This window comes from Urocitellus parryii, chromosome 2 (assembly GCF_045843805.1).
Source record: "Urocitellus parryii isolate mUroPar1 chromosome 2, mUroPar1.hap1, whole genome shotgun sequence".
NCBI lineage: Eukaryota > Metazoa > Chordata > Mammalia > Rodentia > Sciuridae > Urocitellus > Urocitellus parryii.
This window is the reverse complement of record NC_135532.1, coordinates 12,105,155-12,124,027: the sequence shown is the minus strand read 5'-3', so window position 1 is coordinate 12,124,027 and position 18,873 is coordinate 12,105,155. Positions and strand designations below refer to the sequence as shown.

Sequence of the window (18,873 nt, the reverse complement as noted above, 5' to 3'; positions counted from 1 at the left end):
CCAACTGGGCTGCATTCCAGAAAATCTGTCTGATAATCCATTACAACTGCCTTTTGATTGATACATAGCTCCAGTGAGAACTATCTTCAGCTCAGGATGGTCTCTCAGGGACAGCTAGATGCAAAGCTCATTAACTTTTTGCAGAATGGAGACACTAGTAAGAGGTCATATGATAACATGCCATCTAATTTTCTTAACACTGCCATTCCTGCTGTGCCCACCAAGTCAAGCAAATGTCCTGTCAGGGAATAAAATAGTGAGCATGCTTTCTATACACACAAACTTGCCACCTCCAGATCTGCCTGAACTGCTCTCACTGGTCTCTGCTACTTTGTACTGTTTTATTCTTTTAACAATTCAGGAATCATTCCTTACCCTTCCGTGTGAGATATTCTGCCACCAATGCTGTTACATGGACGTAGCACATTGCTGCCTGTAATAAAGACATATTTCAGAATCACTGTTTATAACAGGATGTCTAATGAACCTATGTACTTATACTAGGCACTAAACAGGGTTTCTTTCTTTTACTCAGGGCACTCAATCACCGAGCCACATCCCCAGCCCTATTATGTATTTTATTTAGAGACAGGGTCTCACTGAGTTGCTTAATGACTCACTTTTGCTGAGGCTGGCTTTAAACTCGCTATCTTCTTGCCTCAGTCTCCTATATGCCACTGCTCCTGGCCCAAACAGGGTTTCTAATAGCCAAACTTTTACCATGAAAAAGAGATAGCACTCACATTAATTAAAATTTTGAAATTAATTGGGAATTGAGACAAACAGCAATAAATTTACTAAGCTTTATTTTTATTTAGAATTATTACATTTTACTACATTAGATAAAAATGGCATTTTTCCCCCTGACACTTAAGGTTTCTGCATCTTTTCTTTTAAAGCAAAATGAGGACTGTTAAAAGAAAAGCATGCTTCTAATGGCATTCTGAATGTAGTAAGTTCAGTGTAGCTCAGTAGCACAGGACATACTCAGCATGCCTAGGTTCAATCCTCAGCATCAAGAACGAAAAATCTAATTCAACACAATAATTACTGTAAAAGAGGGGGGAAAATTCTTTCACCGAATTGCCATGTTGTTATAAAAATCAAAGATTTTTAATGGGACTGGTTTTGTGGTTCAGGGGTAGAGTGCTTGCCTAGCAAGTGTGAGACATTGGGGTTGATCCTCAGCACCACATAAAAATAAATAAATAAAATAAAGGAATTGTGTCCATCTACAACTAACTATTATTAAAAATCAAAGATAGCTGTTGAGAGTGAAGCCACAGACAGGTTCTAATGCATGGGGCCCTGTTCTTGTCAATCACTACGTGGTGCCCTAGTCCGGGATCTCAATCTATGATGGCCAACCCAGCCCTGCACAGACTCTATGTGAGCATGTGTGCAAATATCCATCATCAGTGTCACAGGCACTCTTATCTGTGCCTATTATGTGTGGAGGAAAGTCTGTTATACAGTTAAGAGTCATGACTCTGTCTAATCATGAGATACACCTGACATGGTGTATCCCTTCCTACACTGCACAGCAAGAGAGTGCACACAACAGGTGTGCAAATATGTGATGACTTACAGAGCAAGTACACAACACTAGACATGGTAGGAGCCACAAGAAATCCTGTGTATTAGCTGCATTAGTTCCTTATTACAGAGTGCAGTGGGTTGGATAGTTTCTTCCCCAAATTCATGACCTTCCTAGAACCTCAGAAAGTGTTGTCTTTTTTTAAAAAATATAATTATTGCAAATGTAACTAATTAAAATGAGGTCACACTTTTACTTGGGTGGGCCCTAAATTCCATGACTGTGTCTGTCATTAAAAGAAATACAAGAAAACAGATGTGTGAGGGAGGATGCCTCCTGACAGTAGAGGCAGAGTGAATGGCTGTGGGTCCAAGAGCATCAAGGAATCCAGCAACACAAGAGCCAGGAGAAAGGCAAGGAACAAATTCTCCCCTGGCATGCTCAGAGAGCGGTTCCCTAACTTCTTGCCTCTAGAACTTTGAGTGTGAACTTCGTTTGTTTTTAGTGACCCAGTTTGTGGTACTTTGTTATGGCAACAGGAGAAAAGTAATGCACAGAGGAACAACTCCAGCTCAGAGAATTCTTTTAAGAAGAGACTTGGGCCATACAAACCATTTTAAAAGTCTAAAATTCTGAAAATGGAATAAAAATTACTACTAATACCAATTTCCTTATATTATGGCTAACAGGTTAGGTCAATTTTATGGTCATATAGAACTGTCATGTTATATGTACATTTAGGACAATGGACTCCTTGAATAAATACACAAAAATAGGTATATAAATTTTTCAGTCTTCGAATCTAATTGAAATAGTTACAGAAATGTCAAGGTTAAAGCAAGTTATTTTGTAATACTGCTGACATGCCCAATGTCACAGGCACAGACTTGGGAATGCAGAACTTGTGTAGTCTTGTTTTTCTTAATTTCCCATTTTATAAATGATGTTGTTGAGGAATAGAGGGGTTTAAAAACTGGCTCAATGTCACTGAATTAGGCAACATCTTTTCTTAGATTAAAAGTCTGTTTCTCTCAGTAATGCTGTCTAAATGCTAAAATACGTCAACTCTGCACAGCAGGAACCCTTAAACATCTACTGCATCCAAAAGAGGAGAGTAATGCCCCATCATCACCTCACAACAAGAAAAGTTAGTTTTATCGTCAAATAGCTGAAACTTACAACTATGGAGGAGTTCTGATGCAGAGAAATTGGTTGTATTCTTTAATTAGCAAGCAACTATATGAATATGTATAATTCTAAGAGCTTTCAACATTCTTTTGTGATAGAAATAGCCCTTACAAATCTAGGGGTTTTTAAAATACTTTTTTTTTTTTAGTTGTAGATGGACATAATATCTTTGTTTTTTTTTTAAAATTTTTTTTTTTTTTTAATTTAGTACTGAGGATCAAACTCAGTGCCTCACACATGGTAAGCAAGCGCTCTACCACTGAGCTACAATCCCGGCCCAACAATCTGTTTTAAATTATCAATGTGCTCAGGTAAATATTAAGTCATCTTATTCTAATAAAGTATATATTTAAATTATTACAGTTTTAATTGGATTCTTTGAATGAACAGGGCACAACTAGAAAACCAAGTCAAGAGGCTTGTAGGGCTACTTACCTCAGAGAGGTCCCCATTTTTGACGTGGATCCTAGCCATGCTGTCAAGCCACGTCTTCCTGAGCTCAGGGGTGCTGGCGTAGGACTTGGCTAGGCTGTACTGGAGGTCCACCAGCATCTCCGGATCATTCTCATGCTCCTTCATCTGGGCTGTGGCCATCAGGACAGTGCGGATCCTCTTGGTCAAGTCTTTCACGTCAGAGGAGAAGCTGGTGTGCTGAAACAAGGTGGGCCAAGGAAGGGCACATAGCTTTCATCCACTTTCTGCCTATTGGCATGTATGTCAGACAAGGAGGCAATGTTCTGGGGCTGAAAGGTAAAAACTAGCCGGGCCACTCACCTTGATGAGCCGGTCACTGTTGGCACAGTTGTTGATGATGGACAAGGACTGCTGGAACCTGGTTCCGCCAATGCCAACCACATCTGCAATCAGCTGGCTGACAGAAATGATGACCTTAAGGACATAGAAACATGAGCAAATCAATTTTCCTTCAGACGATTGTCCAGGATAGGTTTTTATGTTCAGTTAGGATGAACATGAGGCCAGGGCAAGGGGTAGGTGTCACTCCAGTGAGGGAAATGAAGTGAGTCTTTTTTCCCCACTGGATAAACTTAAGAATTTCATTTGCAAAACAAAATGCTAATCAGAGGAGCACAGAAGAATGAGAAACAACCCCCCATCACTTGGATAGTTGCTTACCTATAAACTTTCTGGCAAAAAGGGAGAACTTATGATAATTCTTCTTAAAATTGGGAGCCATCTCATAACAAAGACATGAAAAGCTAATTTTGGTTTTACTATAAATTACTGCAAATTCTGAACTTGCTTGGAATGCCTGCCCGTGCCTTGAACTCACCCATGCCTGGGCTCTCTCTGAAACTTTAGTGACAACTCATAAATCTTGGCCTTCCCTGGCCAGATAACGACCCTCTCTGAGGCTCTAATGACCTTCATAAATTTTGATGTCGGGACCAGCAAAAATGTAAACTAGCCTTTGTGTTATGCTCATCAGAGTTTTGTTATCTGTAACCCCCGCCTCCCCGGCTTTGTGTAACTTTCTGGGCTATAAAGCTGGGTTGCAAGAAAGCTGCAGCACTGTCTTGTTCCCACGATTTTTGGTGGGAGAGGCAGCCCGGCCAGTCGAAATAATAAGCTTGCTTTAATTTGATTTTAATTGGAGTTAGTGGTCTTTTCTTTGCGTCCTGGTCTAATACTTATAATTTACCTCCCTGGGCTTTGGTTTGAGTTTATATGTATTCAAGAGGTGACCTGTCCCTTGCAATGTTTTTATTAGAACAGGTACACATTAACAGTGAAATGGTGGACCTGCCTTTTTGTGGTTTATGAACATTGCTGCCATCCCTCAGTTGCTTGAGCTCAAGCATATTTTCTCCTTTTTCTTCACCATACCAGGTATAACTAATCACTAAGTATTGTCAACTCAATCCATTCTTCCTTCCAATTTTACCTTCCCTCCTCCAGAATACCATCCTCTCCCTCCTAGATTTAACAATGGTTTCCCTAGTTGAGATCTAAATCCTCATGATTTGTTCTGAATGCTAGGGTCCAGAATATTCCTCCAAATATGCAAAGATTTGGATATGTAACAATGTATCCTTCTCAACCCATATTCTAAGCTCCATACAGAGGAACTTCTCCAGTTCCCCAGATAGGTGAGAAATTCCTATGGTACACCCATGGCTGGAACATGCTCCCTGTTCTTCAACTACTACTCCCATATATCCTTTACATCCTCTGGGAAGCTTCACCCTAGTTCTCAGGGTCCCCAGACAGATGCTCCTCCAGTGCACTCAAGCTTCTTCATAGCAGCATTGGCCACACTGCATTATAAGGTCTCAGTTTGCCTAGGACCTTCATCCAACTGAAGGCTCCCTGAAGGCCAGGAGATGGTTCTGTTTTGTTTGTAATTATATCTATAAATTCTAGCATGCAGTATGTATACAAAAAAGGAATAACTGAGAAATGGAGAAGGGACTCCTGCTCTGCTTATAGAAAAAGTATATAAAAATACTTAAGACTGATCTCAGTATCTTGCCTGGTTTTCAGAGAAATGTGTGCTTAATACTGGAGAGATAGCAGATGTTTTAGTAGATGGAAGACCGAAAAGAACCACTCTGGGTTTTTGTATCTTACTTAAGATGTTTACTACTAAGGTTCCTCACATAGGTGTGTCTGTGTGTGTGTATTGGTGCTAGGGACTGAACCCAGGGCCTTCTGCCAACTGGGCAAGTGCTCTACTACTGAGCTCTTCCCCAGCCCCTCACATAGATTCTAATCTAGATTCAGTGGAATTTCAGTAGTCCAATATTGATCCATATTTAAATATCAAGTCACCAACAAAAACACATCCTGGGCCAGGACCTTACTGCACAGTATGAAATAAACAATCCAGTAAATGTTACTTCCCAGTTTTCCACTTTGGGGCCAGATGAAGTAAATAGTTCAATAGAATAGTTCAAATAGAATCAACTGGGTAATTAAACCACACGCACTTGCAAGTGTGTCCGGACAAAGGACTTCTTTCCAGTGTAGTCGAAGTTGTTTCTCATTAAGAAGTAGAGCAGCTGGGAGGCCTCGGTCCGGATGGAGCTGAGTTTGGAGTTACAGCACTTGAGGATCTCATAGCACAGAGCAGCACACATATCTGCCCTCCCCTCGTAGAACGTCGAGGGAAACTAGACGGAACACAAAGAGCAGGCAGAGCACAGCACGGTTAGTCCTTGGGGAATGTTCCCTTCAACTCCTGGTCAAAGGAGGAAAACTTTGACCCTCAATTATGAGTATTTAGATTTATCTTACCTTATAAATTAATGACCTTAAGGCAGTGAAGACATTTTTTAAAGCTGTTTCAGACTGATGTTTTTGAAGAAAACACAGGTAGACGTCAAAAACTTTTTTCATGAGAGGATTATGTCCGTGATCTGCCAAGAGCTGGTTCTTAAAACACACATTGACAGGGGTATCAGTGAGACATACCGGTACCTCCAAGAGGTTTCATATAATTTTCAGGTTCAAAGACCCATTGTCCAAGAATCAAGACAACTTACTTATAATTTAAATTATCTCTATTATGGGTCTCCTAGGAAAGCATAGAATGCTCTTATGGGACAAATAACTCTATTAATAAATTTATGCTTTGAGGATAAACTTCCCAGCAAACTGTAATAAACTGTTGCTTAGTATTGATTTGGCTTCTATTTATTTATTTATTTTTATTGTACACTGGCAACTGAAACAAAGGCAATGTTTGTGATGTCTTAATTCCAACAGAGGAGTGTTACTACAGGTGCTAGCTAATGAGTGGGTGAAAGAATGCTAAAGTAAGAAATATGAAGAAGGTCTTCTAAAAGTGAGGCCCCCATCCAGCCAGGCTTCCCAGGCATTCTGTTGGGAAGAATCAGACAGTTTGGTAGGTGGAAAATGTACAGGCTTGGGGTTAGGTTCCACTTATCATGGGCATGGATTGCTCAGGTACACTGAATCCCAGCATTCTCATCTGTAAAACACTGACTCTAAGATTGACCTTACCCGGCTACTGTGAAAAGTAAATGTCAAAGGTGGAAAATATCTGACACATCCTTGCTCTAATTTAGTAAGAGGTAGCTGGGAGGATTTCAACACTTCACAGATTTTATCAAACAAAAAAAGAGGACCACAATTAATCGTTGCCAATCATTCTTTAAAATTTCCTCCCCTCAGTCAAAAATTCACACTAATTCAATACTCTGGACAACTGGTTAGCTAAATCTTCTATTGGCTACTGAATACACACAGCAGCAAGGTATAGCTCAGCAAGAAGCCAGCATGGAGTTTCAAATAAGACAAACCTGTATGTGTCTGGGTGCAATACATGTATACATTCTGCACACATAAGTAAACATGGTAGTAAAGAAAAAAATTCAAGAGACTGCTATCTCAAACCAACTACCATTTGGCAAAATGAACAGAAGTAACTTTTATCTAAATAATTTTACTGCATAGCAAATTATGAGTGGAGTCTTACTTTCAAATCAAGATCAACCTCATTTATTGTTGGAGGGAAATTTTGACTCAAAAAATCTGACTCAAGGAAAACAATAGTTTTTTTTTAAGGTAGGTCCAGTAGGTACAGATATATCACAATTGGTAAGATACTTGGCATTCACAGTGATCTTCATATCATAAAATTCTGAGGTATCATACTGAATTCTATCATGTGAAAGAGGAGCAATTTGCGTGCATGTGAGAGCGTGCATACACACATACATATACACACACAAATTATTCCAGTCCTTGGGGTATGCTTACATGTTGTGTCATCTATAAACACTATTTTCCCTGGGAGCCCTAGTTTGGAAATATTGCTTTTCCCATTGAGATTAGTTTCCTAACTATGGGTGTATTAAAGTTTGGGTGAATCTGGAAGTAAGTTTTCATTTTTCTCAGTAATCTTTGTTTGTAGCTTGGCAAAAAAAAAAAAAAAAAAAAAAAAAAAAAGAAAAAGAAAAGAAAGAAAGAAAGAAAAAGAAAAAAGAAAAAGAAAGAAAGAGGCCAAGACCCAGAGTCCTGCTTTCTGAATTGGTTCTTGTCACCAAGTTCTTACTACTTCAATTAAATTTCTCCCCCATCCACTCTCTGGTCAAGGTCTTTGCTTTCCATTTTCAGGATTTAATCCTTTTGGTTTCAAGAATGGTAAGAATGAAATTAGGGGGTTGGGGTTGTGGCTCAGCGGCTGAGTGCTCGCCTAGCACATTCGAGGCCCTGGGTTCAATCCTCAGCACCACATAAAAATAAATGAATAAAATAAAGATATTGTGTCAAACTAAAAAGTAAATATTTAAAAAAATAATGAAATTAAAATTAATCTACATTAAGATGCAAATAATCCCTCATATAAGGTAAAGAATCTTCATCCTCCCCAGTTTACCAGCTACCTTCCTTTATTTTCCAATCATCATCTTACCTCTTTTTCTCTCTATTGCTGTTCCCTTCATTAGAAAGTAATATACATTAAATGCAAACAAATCTTTGAACATTTGGAAAGGTCCACAGGGGGAAATGGAAAAACAAATGTCCCCATTAACTTCCCAATTCAGAAATTATCACAGACACCAATGTAGCGTATCACATTTTGACTCTTACTGAGGATGGAAAATTTCCATTTAGGATATTAAATGAGACAACAGGACAATATAATGCCAAGACTTATTTCTAGCAATAAGGTAGAGACGAATTCTCCAGGAATTGTCTGGTGGGTTCAGGTCTGACTTTTGTAACATAGTCCCTTATGGTGTTTGACCCAGGAAATGGCATTTTCAGGGAATAAATGCTCAATATCAGTAATTCTCAAGATCCAGGAACACAGAGAAAAACAAACTTAAGTCTTGGTTACCAAATTGAGATATGTGGAACAAAGTTAATTTAGACAAGTCCTTCCTAGGCATAGGGCATTACTGTTATTTAAACATTGATTTTTAAAATAACTTGTAAGAAATTCAGTTTGGAGAAGAGCTGTTTCAGTTGCAGAGGTCCCACAGTCACTGTGAAAACCTAAGCCTAGTCCATCTTTGTAGGTCAAGTTCAGGTTGTCTCAACCAGACTACTAACAACCCAGCAAGACTCCAAATATTTACATGGGCCTTGCTCTTAGTTTCTATTGCTCCTTATGCTTATGTATTAGCTCTCAATATGCAGTTCAAACTAAGAAAAGGTGCTAAATGGGATAACTAAAAATACATTTTTTTATATTAAATCTGTGAAAACACTAACAATATTGTAAAATATTTAAAGATCTACATTAGTTTGGGATTATGTTAATAAAAGACATTCTAAGACAGTCACAGAAGAACCATCTTTCTACATGTGACTACCTCAGTTTACAAAATGCACCCTTTTAGGATTAAATAAGATAACCTATGTGTAAGTGTTCCGTACTATACCTGGCACCTGGTAAGTACTTGGTACTTTTCTTCTTCTTTTCTCTGTATGAGAGATCTTTCAAACACTTTGATAGTCACTCTTCTCAATGCCCCCCCATCCCCCCAATACCTGGGTTGGTTGAGAATAAGGTCTTTGGACAGGCCAGCTGTGTAGTGGTCTTGGGTAAACTTCCTAACCTGTCTTAGCCTTAATTTCTTCACTATAAAATGAGGGATAATGACATCTACTAGGCAGGGCTATTGCGAAGATGATGTCTGAGGTGCAGGAGGCATTCAACAATTAGCAGGAAGCTAATATAATAATAACAACCAGAATTCAGAACTTAAATCTTTTAAAGCATTTAATCTTATTAAAAAATTGATTTCTGGGTTGTCTTTGGCAGTTCATTAGATGTGGTCAATTAAGAGAGACAGTTTAATAGGGCTTAATCTGTAGAAGATGATTTTCTTGCACATACTTATGTCAGCCAATTCAATGTTAAAATATGTTAAGGTTCTCCTAAAAAAACCAACTATATGACCCAACTATACCATTTCTTGGTATTTATCCTGAAGAATTAAATTTATCTTACTAACATGCATACCCATGTTTACAGCAACACAATTCACAATAGCCAAACTGTGGAATCAGTCTAGGTGTCCACCAATGAATGAATGGATAAATAAAATGTGATATGTATTCACAATGGAGTTTTATTCAACCATAAAGAAAAATGAAATAATGTCATTTGCAGGAAAATGGGTGGAACTTGAGACCAATATGTTAAACAAAATAAGTTGAACTCAGAAGGTTAAGGGTTGTATGTTTTCGCTCATGTGCAAAAGTTAGAGAGGAAAAAGGAAAACAAAAGTGGGGTGTATCTCCTAAAAATCAAAGGGAGATCAGTAGAGAAAAAGGATCAAGGAGTGGGAGGCAGGAAGCGGGGGGAGGGCTGGGGAGTGATACTGGCTAAATTAAATTGTTTTACTGTGTGCTGCATATAGATAAATCCCATCATTATGTACAACTATGATGCAACAAAAAAATGTGAGAAGAAAATCTGTTAAGGTTTGGATATAAGATAGCCCTCAAAAGCTCCTGTGTAACGCAACAGGCGAAATGATTAGGTTATAAAAGCTATAACCTAAGCAGGGAATTAATCCATTTGATGGACTAATAATTTGAAAGGACTACTGGCTGGATAGTAACCATGGGCAGAAGGAGTGTAGCTGGGGGATGTGGATCACTGGGGGTGTGCTCTTGGGATTGTATCTTGTCCCTTGGGCTCTCTGCTTCTAGTTGTCATGAACTGAGCAGGTTCCCTCTGCTAGGACTTCCTCTGTGATGCTCTGACTTACCTTAGGCCCAGAGCAAAGAAGTCTGTGACCATGTACTGAACCACTTAAATCATGAGCCAAACTAAACTTTCCTTTCTCTAAGTTGTTTTTGTGAGGTGTTTTGGTCACAGTAATGAAAACCTAACTAATACATGCTCTTTCTGAGATGCTGCGACATGTGCCTCAGCTGAGCAAATATGTGCCAAGGAAGATCCCAGTGGTTGCTGCATGTGGGCTTCACATTCCTGTGAGTTTGAGCCATGTGAGCTCAAAAGCCAATGCCAGACTGCACCAGACACTTGCTCATCTTCCCACTCTTGATGGGCATGCTGAGCTTCAGAGAGCACACATTTTTGCACATAGGCACATAAATGCTGGCAGAGATCCCCTCAGTTCTATATCTTAACCTTTCTGGGGCCTCTTAGGAATCAGGTCCATCACCATAGGGCAGGGAGGAGTGAAGCCACATGAGACTAGTGCTTACTGCCCAGCTAGAGCAAACACTTGCACTCCTGCTATGTTCTGGCCCCAGGATGGATGTTTTTGTAAACTTCACATTTGAACTGCAACCTTACAAAGTAGGTATAACTGCCATATTTCAGCTAATGAAATCAGGACTGAGATATCAAGTAGACCTAGCTCAAGGCTGAAAAACTGGGAGTGGCTGGGACTTAAGAACCCATGGTGTCTTTGTATCCATGCTCAAGTCAGCTGGACCTGGTATGTAGCAGTAATGTGAAAGGCTCTTTCAAGGGTCATCTCACTCAAAACTCACAACAGCTCTGTGAGGTAGATGCTATTTTTCAATCTTACACATGAGGAATTTTAGGTCTAGAGACATCAAGTATCTTTCTCAAAGACTGTTCAGTCAGGTAACAAATGTCATGACCAGCTTTCATCAGAAACTGTCAGATGCCATTTTTTTCTTGGGAGTCAGAACCTACCTGGTGACCAGACATTTGGAAATCTGGGAACCCTGGCAAATACCTTCCTAAATATTAAGCAGGCAACAGAAAAGAAGCTGGATAAGAATTACAGGCAGTCCATGAAGAAACTGTCACCACTTTCATGGGTGTCATGCACAATGCACTTGTGCTGCATGTGCCCTTCCTGCCTGTGTGCCCACTTCACCCCAGCCCTGACCTCCAAGGCTTCCTGCTTGTTGCAAGGTGGGCCAGGCAGAGGGTGCAATGACACACATGTGCATGGCTGAACATTCACATGTAGACCCTCTACTGTCTATATGACTAAGGCTTTTAAATTAAAACTATCCAAAAGAAAATAGAAGTTTCAAAACCTCTTCAATGGTTCTATTATGGTGGTAGTCCCTAAGCTGAGGGGTTTGGGTCTCATGCTCAGAGTTTCTGATACTGTAGGTCTGGGCTGGGGCCTGAGAATTTATATTTCCAACAATTTCTCAGGAGCTCAAGTTGCTGCCATCCTGGAGACCACATTTTGAGAGTTACTATAGCAGAGACTCCATATAAGAAGACACTGATCCCCCACATTCTCAGTTCCACAGTGCTCTGCGTTTGCTCATTTCTCAACTGAGTTCCCAGTAATGACATTTCATAGGGGACAGGAGTGAGAATAAAGAATAAGGGTATATAATAATGAAGTGACATGTCAAAAAAAAAAGTAGTTTTACTTTTCTTAGTATAGAAATGTGCTTTATAAGTAGAAAAGATAAGTAAAGCATGATAAAGACAACTTTGGTTATATTTCCCAAATACCCTTGTAATGAAATATACTGTTTTGGTATTCATAGGATATTAACACTAACTCAATTTCCTCTTCCTATGCTGGAAATGAAGTAATCAATTAGCAAGAATGGGAAGTGTTAGGTTCCTAAATATAAGAGAGTGGGTGAAAAGTCTATCTCCAACTACTTGAATATTATTTGCTAAAACTGAAAAACAAGAAAAAAAAAGATTTTCTATTCCTGGAATACTTTTAGCATTTAATTTAGAAATTAATAAAATATTTTAAAAAGATGAGTTTATATTTATTATTCCTCTCTATAAACATCTGATTTTAATTGCTATAACACTTGGATATATTGTGAAGACATTCATGATAGTAATGCCTACTGGGTTCTGTATTTATCATCCTGAAGGGCTAGGAGAGCCCAGTATCCTCGGGTAAATACTTGTTTCTGGCCAAGAATGAACTGCTTCACCCTCTCCAAGCACTTGGCACATGTGGACCAGTTAAGCTTTATTCCATTTCAGGTATTTCAAGCCATCCCACCATGGAACACTTTCATTAAAGGTACTTAAGGATTAAATGGCTGCCTTATAGCAGCAAAAGCTGAAGAATACAAAGCTGTAAGTTTGCACTGGTTGAGTTTAGGAAGCTGAATGGATTAAACAGGTAAAACTCTAACCTGGAATGCTGTTTAATACTAACCTTAAATGCCAGTGTAAAGAGAGAGAGTGTGTCCAGAGCTGTAAGGCAAACCTCAGTTGCAATGTTGGCTTCCAGCAGCGACTGATGGAGAACATCTGCATCCGAGTGGCCATAGCCTGAATGAATTACAACACAGGATTACTGCCCAGTGGTTAGACAGCAAGGCTGGCAGGAGGGCAGAGTCAGTCAACTTTTGATTATTTACAGAAGGTTCCCTGAAGGTGTTATTAATACCCCTTTAGGGAGTATTAACAATGTTCCTATTTAATTATAAGTCTTTTTTGATTCTGGAAGGGTAACAACATTCATTGTCTGCTTGCTATGTGCCAGCCACGAGTCAAGGAACTTTACACATATTATCCCATCTAACCCTTCAATAGCTATATAAAGTAAGTATATTATTAAACCCTTTTTGCAGGTAAGGAAATAGAGGCACAGAAAGGCTAAAGAACTTGTCTAAAGTCAAGCAGGTAGTAAAGAGTGGAGGCAGGATTTGCACCAGGACAGATGATGGTCATTTTGACTAAGTTGTCAGAATGGTGAAATTACTGATAGAGAGTGAGGTTTCCTGAGCTTCCTGTATAGACAGAGACAGCAGTACAGAAAATGAATATGAATATGAATATGAGCCCAGGATCAGGCTGCTGGTCAGAACCCATCTCCACCATTTACTAGCTGTGTAACCTTGGGCAAGTTATTTGACCTCTTTATACTTCAGTTTTCACATCTGTAGATTGGGATAATAAGCGCATCTACCTCAACAGGTTGTGGTAAGGATTAAACTTGTTAATATTTGTGCAGCTCTTAAAATAGTGCCTGGTACATAGTGAGGGCTATAAAAAAAAGTACTAAATCAATAACATCAAGGTCTGTATTAGCTAGATAATGATAATGCATGATAATCAAGAGTTGACTGTTCAGAGAACTGTTTTCTACTTGCTTTAATAAAAGCATAAAAGCCAATGTCTGAAAGAAATGTTTAAGAAAAGGAAAGAACTTGAAGAATTTATCATGTGAATTTAGCTTAATCATATATAAACACAAACTAGTGGTTGCAAAATCAATTTAGTACTGATATAAATGCAGTTGACATACAATTTGAGATATTAAATTATGAAATGGTATGCATTAGCAGAAATATATGTAGGGATACAAAGATGTTACAGTATTGACCTAGATTATAAAGAAAGATGACAGTATAATAAAACACAATGTAATGTCTTCCTCCAAGGAGTGAAAATAAATCCACACTTATTAATTGGCAATTTTCTTAAGACTCCAGAAAGGAGGACATTTTGTATATACAGATCAGGAAATGAATACAGAAAACCTAGGCAATGTCCTTGAGACCAGTAATGGGGATAAAACAACTCACACTCTGAATTCCTTATTAAGATCACCATATCATAGTACATATTATTAGGAGGAAAAAACTAGCATGATGTCATTTTAACTTAAACAAATGTTAGAATTACAGAATTATTTTTAAAAGCCTAAAAATAGTTTCTTTTAAAGCCACAGATGTGCTTTGTATCATATAATAAGAGCCTTTGACAGCCAGTGTTTTTCCTGGTGAGGATATGTAACACACTTGGCACCTTGCCAGTTCTGTTTCTTTTTCTTTTTGCTTTATGGGCATGAAATCTTTGGGCAAGAAAGGATAAAAAGATATTGGGGTGTGAATATTAACTGTACAGCCTTTATATAAACCAAGGCATTAGTTCATTCAGGGAAGTTTTTTTTTTTTTTTTTTTTTTTTGGGTAAGATACAGAGACAATGAAAACAAACAGATTGATGATTATTCTTAAAGTGATAATTAACCATAGTAAGAGGGACCAAAACCAAAACCAAAACCAAAAACACAACACCTGTTATTAGACCAACCAAAATTTCACAGAGATAAAAGGGACCCTTTATAGAGGGCTGCCATTTATCCCAAATGAGTTTTAGTTTGGGTTTAATTTTAACAAGGAACTTGCTTTAACAAGGAACTTGCTTTTATGACTGTTAAAATTTCTTTTTTTCTCTGCATAGAACTGTCTTTTTCTTTTTCTAGAATCTATTGGTTAGGTTTATCCAGGTGACCATTATAAATGAGATAGTACACACACTAAGGAATTTTCCTGCCTTTGTCTAAAAGCCTAGGAACAATTAAAAAATTAGAATTTGACAATGTGCAGGCTTTTTTTTTTTTTTTAAGTATAGGAATTGAACCCAGAAGGGCACTCTAAAACCGAGCTATATCCCTGGTTCTTTTTATTTTGTTTTAGAGACAGAGTCTCAGAAGCTGTCCAGGCTAGCTTCAAACTTGCAATCCTCCTGCCTCAGCCTCCCTCATCTGACCAGTGACAATATGCTGTTTTAAAAACATATGTAACCAATGTGCCATGCTAATTAAATCTACAATCATGTATATACATAGGGAAATGTAATGACAAATTTCTCTAAGCTATCACAATACCCATAAGCCAAAATACCATTTATCTAATCTCTTTTAGAATAAGAGATTCATATAGAAATCTATTGGTCTTATATGACTCTGTCTGAGTCATACAGAAATCTAAAATAACTAGTCCCTTTAGCCACAACATGTCATAACTTGATTTCCTTAAACTGTTCCATCTCAAAAATCAGCAGGATTCCTGAGCTAGCACTATTTATAAAACTCTGTAAAAATAAATGGCAGCATGGACTGCCTCAATCACTGAGACTGAAAACAGCATGCCCCAAGGTCCAGGTTAAAGTTACACACGAAGGAAGACATTCAACAGTCACCGTGTTAAAGATCAACACAGTAAAATGAAATGAATTAGGAAATCCAGGAAAGTGGTCTTAAGAGACAGAAATTTCTTAAATCAGGGGTGAGCAACTTTTTGAAAGTGGATTCTTGCCAGGGGAAGTAAGGAGTGTGGTGTGAAAGATACTGATTTCCACTAGGGGGCAGTGGTGCCTTGGAGCGCTATACAGAGTCCCACCACCCTGGCTGGTCAGGGCAGAAGGGCAGAACTTCTCTACAGATAAGACATCTTGGGTAAGAGTGCCACAGCTCCTTCTGAGTCTTTAGAATTCACTGCTTAAATTCACACAGTATTTATTCTGTTGTTACTGACAAAAGACTTATTCTAAAATCTTTTACCCCCTTTTGTCATCTGCTATGCTTAGATTTAATTAACCTTGTTCAACTTTATATATTCATCTTACCCAAATAGATCTACTTACTAATGGTGACTACATATGGAAACTTTTCCTTATTCCTCACCCTGACATCAGAGGTGATGTGGTGACCTGGACAGAGGCCCATTCCATAGTCAAAGGCCTATTCTGATAGTGAGAGGACGTTTGGGATAGCAGACTAAGGTCAGATCCAGAGTCTTACAGAATGTGCTTCTTTCCTGATAGCTGCCTTTCCTTTAAGAAATTTTGGACCAAAATACAAATCCAGAAAAAGGAAGAAGTTTTATGAGAAAACAAAATTAATGAATGATGAGAAATCTTGCTAAAAGAATTTCCCAAATGGGGAAGATCTACTGTCTTAGATATATTAATTCATGGCGTATGGCTTTACTGAATGTAAACATTTTTGCCAAATATCAAACTGATCAACTTCAACAAATCCATTATTCACCTCTCTCCCACTTTTATTGGTAAGGTTTTCTTCAGCAATTGATAGGAAAGGAGTAGAATGTAGAATAAGGAATGATACTCCAAGGCAAAAATTATGTGACTTGCTTTCTGCTCGATTCACACACAAGAAAACAAATATGCTCAGAACGATCTGCAGACAGTCTGCAATCTAGGAGTCTGTAGTTTAGAAGTAGGTGTCATGCCATCAGCTTTCTCTTCGCTATAGAACACTGTACCTAAAGCTCAGCTGTGTCTAAAATGGTGCCTAGCATGAATATAGACAGAAAACTGTAAGAACAGTTGGTTTAGACATATGATACTTTTAAATTTAAAGTGCTCTTTAAGGACACTAAGATGACTGACTTTAAACAAGCACTGTATCAGACTTTCTCAATTCTAAGACCCCTATCAACTACAAAAAACACCAATTAATGATAGACAAACTTATTAGATGTAAAATGAAGATACAGCTCAATTTCAGAAATGCTACAAAATGTGCAAAAATATGTCTCAGAATCAAGGAAATATGGCTTTACAAACAAACATTTAATTTGCTATCTCACATATATAAGTAAAAAGCATCTGAGTACATTTAACCAAATTTTAAAGATGTATTATATACACTTAAAAACTTTGGAAAGATTAATTTTAATTCAGAGATGCACACATTCTCTGTATTTTTCATATTAATCTACACCTAAATTCATTTTTTATAAGTAAATGAATTTAATTATCACCTATATTCATTTTCTTACTTGTGCTTCACAGATATCAAAGAACTTCAGAGCTAAATAAGGCCTCAGAAGCCATGTCCTCTCATTCCTCACACAATACTTAAATGACCAGGACAATGTCCCCATAGGGTCTCATTCCCTCTGTTTTCACACCCCAGCTTCAAGTGTTCACTCCAGCTTTATAGCTTTACAGGTAGCTCAGCACACACCACTCACCGGCAGTTTAGTTATAAAATGCTTTCTCATCCTGACCTGAAATCAAATTCTCTGTAATTTAACCCAGTGATTTTAATCGCCTCTTGTACTGGGTTACATGAAACACAAGTTTTCTTTACATGTCACTACCTCTTGGCTGCTTTCCCTCCTATTCTATCAGCAGGAAAAATGAATTATCATGCAAGTGAATTTTGTGGGTTTTTTTTTTTTTTTTTGGTAAATATATCACTTACTTACAAACACCTTTTCACCTAGCTTTCCCTTTCTTTGGGCGGTTACATATTTACAGGTAGCTATCACTCTCAATTTTTTCTTTGATACAAATTTCTTTTCTATTGCCAAACAATGAGTGCAAGTTACACTAAAATAGGTCAATAGTTAATTGGTTAATAGCTCATATACCCGGGCAAAGACCCAAACATTCTTTAAGAATGGTTTTCCAAATAATTAAGACTATTTGGCCATTGTGGGGTTTTTGCCATTTTCATGATTTCCTACCCATATTGAAAAATAAATTTAAGTTCCTGTGAGAATTACATGTGCAGCACATATGGTGTCTTCCCTGGTCCTACTCTCAATAGGTGTTGGGGATGGCAAGGGATGCTGCAAATGGCCAAACCTACAGATGACTAAGTTTTTCACAGGCCTCTGCTGCTCCCTGCTGGTCTAACTAAAGTCTAACAAACATTTCCTACTCAGAGAGGACACAATGACGTACAGGGGTTCTTACTATTTTTAGTCTTTTTAGACTCTGAGATACCCCTGACAGGTCTCTCACATAATGGATCTGTGTCATATGGTTGGCCCAACAGAAGGTATTGTATTTATTGGTAATAGGATTTTTAAAAAGATATCTCTACAAATTCCCCATAGGATACTTAGGTGAAGATGTAAATGAACGAGTATGAACATCTCCATACACATGTTCACACCCATACACGTGTATACATACATACAGTATACAGTCCCTTTTCTGTGGCTGTGGCTGAATTGATCATTCAGAGCTCAAAGAGCTACTGGAGGGAAAGGCTGAGGTCACTCAAGCACATACTCAGAATTAGAGATGGAAGGGAAGACTGAGTCCTAGGAGCAGATGAAATGCCTAAGGGGGCATCAGACCAACTCAGGGTGAGGAGGAACTGTGAAAACTCAGACAAAGGCTATGAGTCAGTGATACACTGTTTCCTGCCAAAGCAGAAGAAAACGTGATTGATGACAGCGTGCCACTGAAAACTGATGAAAGTGAAAACGTGAGACAGAGAGAAGGGAGCAGGGGAGATGAGGTTCTCTATGGGTGGCAGGAAGAGAGAATGAAAGTCGACCATGTTAACAACATGGCTCTTGGCAGCAGCACAATACCAGCTGTCTCTCTCCTCCAATTCAAGCTACCACCACAAAATCCATTTGCAGCAAAAGGAGCTTCTGCATACTGGAGTAGATTAAGACCATTTCTTCGTGGGTTGATCATTAATT

General features: G+C 38.4%; 1 protein-coding gene across 15 annotated transcripts in view; it reads right to left on the bottom strand.

Moving 5' to 3' along the window:
- Dock9 (dedicator of cytokinesis 9) overlaps positions 1-18,873 on the bottom strand; it is a 276,339-nt gene that overhangs the window by 30,314 nt on the left and 227,152 nt on the right. For 14 of the 15 annotated variants that reach the window (XM_077795132.1, XM_026399592.2, XM_077795143.1 and 11 more), the window contains 6 exons: positions 12,826-12,941; positions 5,981-6,118; positions 5,674-5,856; positions 3,500-3,613; positions 3,161-3,376; positions 376-433 (listed from right to left, as the gene is read on the bottom strand). In XM_077795132.1, coding sequence (XP_077651258.1) covers positions 376-433; positions 3,161-3,376; positions 3,500-3,613; positions 5,674-5,856; positions 5,981-6,118; positions 12,826-12,941 — 825 coding nt within the window. Of the gene's footprint in view, positions 1-375; positions 434-3,160; positions 3,377-3,499; positions 3,614-5,673; positions 5,857-5,980; positions 6,119-12,825; positions 12,942-18,873 lie in introns of those variants that run through there. The other variant, XM_077795139.1, reaches the window with a different exon arrangement.